At 37.1% G+C, this 4,999-nt stretch overlaps 1 protein-coding gene across 1 annotated transcript; it reads left to right on the top strand.

Moving 5' to 3' along the window:
• Positions 1-448: 448 nt before the first annotated feature.
• Positions 449-2,023, top strand: LOC138875895 (uncharacterized). The gene has a single exon (XM_070154772.1). It carries the CDS (start codon positions 449-451, stop codon positions 2,021-2,023), a length of 1,575 nt encoding a protein of 524 aa, XP_070010873.1.
• Positions 2,024-4,999: the final 2,976 nt, after the last annotated feature.

Genomic DNA, 4,999 nt, shown 5'->3' with positions numbered 1-4,999 from the left:
CAATAGTTGGTAAATGTTCTTATGGAAGCCCAGAAATTCAACAATTGCGTAAGTTAATACCAATTCAATGCGGAATTAAAGGTGAATGTAACATTGGTTTTCTAAGGGATAGACATATTTTAATTAGAATGACGCTAAAGTAGGATTATCTTCATTTCTCATCAAAAACTCATTACATAAGGGACAGGGATGGCTATCAATATCAGCTTAGACCATTGATTTATGACTCAAAGTTTAGAGCAGATGAAGAAACACCCAAGGCAATGGCTTGGATTTCATTCCCAGGTCTATTGCCAACTTTTTTTGTAAAAGAATGTCTATTTTCTCTTGCTTCAGCAGTAGGTAAACCTATGCATCTAGACATGGCAACAATCAATAAAACTAGACCTAGTTGTGCTAGGGTGAAGGTACTAGTGGACTTACTTGCAGATTTGCCAAAAAGGTGAGGATGGACATAGTAAACGAAGCTAATGGAACAACAAGAGCGGAATGGGTGAGAATTCAATATGACATGCTGCCTAAATATTGCAAACATTGTAAACTTCAAGGGCATGATCAATTTGAATGTTGGAGGATACACCCTGAACTATATGTGGAGAAGGATAAGTACAAACAAGCAGATACAACTAAGAAACAGGACATAGGGAACTCACAGCCTATAATGATGTTATCTAGTGGAAAGATCGTGGGTAATGTTAATGTTACAACAAAAGAGCAATGGAAGGAAGTGAAGGACAACAGAGTTAGAAATGTAGTAAATCAAAATACTAGTCTCACTAATAATGAAATGAAGATGACCCCAACCAAACAGTTTGAAAAAAATAAGAACAAGGAGGGTACAAGCAATATAGAGAGACAAGTAGAAGTACAAAGCAAAAGTGTTAGGGAGTTGGTGGCAGTAGACAATGAAGATAATGATCATGTTCAAATAGCCAACAAGTTTGCAATATTACAAGGGATGGAGGAAGAGGAAGAACCTGTTAATCAATTGGCAATGGTGGCAGCTAATGTAGCAACAAATAGTTCAGCACTTCATAACCAAGCATCTACAAAGCAAAAATCAAAAAATATGGTCAATAATTGGGGAAAGTTAAATCCAGCAGCACAAGCTTTTCAACTATACTCATCGGGGACTAATTTGACTAATGCTCTAGTCAATGGAATGGAGGCAGCAAAATCAAAAAACGATACTGCACAATGGGTAGAAAGAACCTTCAAGGATAAGACAGGAGAAGGAATAGTGAAGATCAATAAACCATGCCAGGAAATCCCTTCAAAAGATACATTAGTGAACAAGGTTCTTAATAAAAATCCAAATACTCAAGAAGAAAGTTCAAAATCGTCTACATTTAAAGAAAAAGTGCAAGATTGTGGAGGCAGACTATGGGAGGCACAAAGGGAATACGATTCAGAGGAGAACGAAGTACCATTAGGAGCACAAGATGATGAGGAACCCAATGAGAATGACAAAGAAGAAGAGGAGCAAAGTGTAAATGGAGAGATTCATCTTAATGACGACAATCCAACTGAAGTCACAGAAATTAGTAACAATGAAGGAAGAGGCCCAGAGGTAAATGATCCTGGAGGAACAGAAGATGATCAACTTCAGAAATCACAAGAAGAATCACAAGGACACAACAAAACAGAGAAGGAGAAACAACCAAAACAAAAAGAAGAAATAGTAAATATTACTATTACATTGGAGAAAAACCAGTTGCAGCTATTAAAAAGAGTTGAAGAGAAAGACTTGGTCCTTAAAAAGAATGCATTTGGAGCTACATCAGGAGGGAAGGAAGACAATGAAGAGGGAGAAGAACCTGGTAAAACAGGATACGACATGGATCAAGAATCAACTACCCAACACCTTATGAATGCTGCAAGGAAAGGTGACTTATCACCTACACAAGTGAATAAGGCAAAATCAGCAGCAAAAGGTAAGAAGAAGCAACAAAAAGATAATCTTGCAGCACCAAAATCTGGGATGCACACAAGGAGAACGCTAACTAAATCCAACAATCAGTAATGAAGGCTCTCATTTGGAATATAAGGTCAGTCAACACACAGCATGCCTTTGAAAGGTTGACAAAAATGCATAGGCAAAATCACTATAACTTTGTAGGATTAATGGAGCCAAAGCAACAAGCAAAAAAACTGGAAAGGTACAGAAACAAGATAGGACTTGCACAGGCAATTTCAAATGTTTCCAACAAGATCTGGGCTTTTATAGATGAGGTATTTGAGGTAACTGTTATGTACAATATGGTGCAACAATTAACACTAAGATTGTTTCATACTGAATCGCATGTGGAGTTCGTCCTATCATTGATATATACAAAATGTGATGCAATAGAGAGGATAGAATTGTGGGATTCATTATATGCAATGGCAAGGAATATGGATGCAGCATGGCTTGTAGGAGGAGATTTCAATGTAATATGGGACAAAGAAGAGAAGTTTGGTGGGTTACCTGTGTCACTGAATGAAATTGATGATTTTCGACACTGCATCAACACTTGCAATCTATTCGACCTTGGATTTAAAGGCAGCATATTTACATGGTGGAATGGGAGAGCAGAGGAAGACTGTATATTCAAAAGACTAGACAGATGTTTGTCCAATGTTGAGTTCCAACAAATATTTCCAGGAATAGAGGTGCAACATTTGTCAAAGACTGGCTCTGATCATAGTCCAATGTATCTGAAGTGTGATATTGAGACTCCACCTATAAAAAAATATTTTAAGTTCTTGAATTTTTGGGTGGAACATGCGACGTTTAAAGATGTGGTGAAAGAGAATTGGTATGCTGATTTCAGTGCAAATCCTTTTATTCTTTTTAATCACAAGTTAAAAAAAGTAAAGAAGGCCCTTTCATTGTGGAGTAAGGCTACATTTGGAGATATTTTCCAAAAGATAGCAAGTATGGAAGAGGTAGTGATGGTTCATGAAGCAGAATTTGAAACAAACCCTACAGGGATGAACAGGGAAAGATTACAAAAGGTTCAGGCAGAATTGATCAAATGTCTGGCACTAGAGGAGAAATATTGGCAACAAAAAGCAGGCATGACTTGGTTCAAGGAAGGGGATAGGAATACTAAGTTTTTCCACGCACAAGTGAGAGGTAGGAGGAAGAGACTTCAACTTAACAGAATTCAAAACAGTGGAGGAACCTGGATTGAAGAAGAACAAGAGATTGCAGAAGAGGCTATCAAATTCTACAAGGAACAGTTCATAGAAGCAGCTAATCCTACAACATTTGATATCGTAGAGCATGTTCCTAATCTGATTAACAATGAGCAGAATGCAGAATTGATTAAGCAACCAACAAAAGAGGAGGTTAAAGTGGCAGTACTTGGTCTTAATGGTGATAGTGCTGGGGGGCCAGATGGTATGACAGGAAAATTTTATCATTCTTGTTGGGACCTAATAGGGGATGACCTGTACGACATAGTGAGGGATATTTTCAATGGTCATGAGCTACCAAAGTGTGTAACACACACAAACTTAGTTCTTATACCAAAGAAAAAGAAGTTACGACATTTTCTGATTTAAGACTGTAAGCACGTGATTTTTGACCCTCCCCGAGAATTTTCACATTTTTAGCGTGAATATGTGAAATTGGGTCTAGTATAACTATTTTAACTATTTTACCTTATTTTGTTGCAAAAAGAAAAAATCGGAAAATATATATATAAATTTTAGTTTATGTATTTCTCATAAACTTGAAAAATACAAAAATTGTACTTTATTTTGGTACTTTATATAAATTCGAAAATTAATGTTTTGAAGTCATTTTAATACAAAAATATTATTTCATATTTTTGTCTTTATTAAATATTAAAAAAAAACGAAAATTACAAAAATAGTTTTATTAATATGTTATAGTTATTTTAACTTTGAAAAATACAAAAAAAACATTACTTCATATTTTATCTTAATATTTACGAAAATTACAAAAAATGGTTTTATTAATATTTTATAGTCGTTTTAACTTTGAAAAAAATACAAAAATAGTACTTCATATTTTATCTTAATATTTACGAAAATTACAAAAAATGGTTTTATTAATATTTTATAGTCGTTTTAACTTTGAAAAAATACAAAAATAGTACTTCATATTTTATCTTAATATTTACGAAAATTACAAAAAATAGTTTTATTAATATTTTTGTAGCTATGTTAAAATCTTGAAAAAATATTTAAAAATATATAGTTTCGTTTAAATACTAGTCTTATTTTTGGTAGTTATTTTGCTTACATAGGACTAGTTAAGCAGCGTATTCCTATTTCTCGGGTCCGGGCAAAAGAATAATATTCGGGTTCAAACTACCCGGTTTTAGGCCTAATTTTCGGACCGAGCCCATAATAAACCGTGTCCAGGACACGTGGGGAACCCCACCACGCGTGGGGGACATATGCCTTGAACCCCACCACGCGTGGGGCTCATTTTTTGAGAGCAAAACATTACAAATACACGGACAAAACATGAAAGGAGGGGGACTTTTGGATTTTTGGTGAGAAAAAGAAAAAAAAACGAAAAAATTTCTTTGCACTGTTCATCTTCTTCTTCACAAAGAAGAAGAAGAGAAAAACCCTACCGGACCCCCCCCCCCCCTTTCACCTTCCCCACGTCCAAACGCTCCAAACACCACCACCACACGGACCCTCCTCCTCCCAGCGCCACCATCGTCACCTTCCCCCAGCCCGCGAGCTCCAGCTCCATCACTGCATCGCCACCACCAAACGACGCCATAACCACCATCGTCACCTTCCCCCAGCCCGCGAGCTCCAGCTCCATCACTGCATCGCCACCACCAAACGACGCCATAACCACCATCGTCAACCTCCAGCCCTTCGTCGACCACTACCCAAACCAGTCGACTCTATTGCATCGCCACCACCAAACGACGCCATAACCACCATCGTCAACCTCCAGCTCCATCACTGCATCGCCACCACCAAACGACGCCATAACCACCGTCGTCAACCTCCAGAACCAGTC

This window comes from Nicotiana sylvestris, chromosome 8 (assembly GCF_000393655.2).
Source record: "Nicotiana sylvestris chromosome 8, ASM39365v2, whole genome shotgun sequence".
Taxonomy (NCBI): domain Eukaryota; kingdom Viridiplantae; phylum Streptophyta; class Magnoliopsida; order Solanales; family Solanaceae; genus Nicotiana; species Nicotiana sylvestris.
The sequence above is the reverse complement of the archived record's forward strand: the minus strand, read 5'-3'. Positions and strand labels throughout refer to the sequence as shown.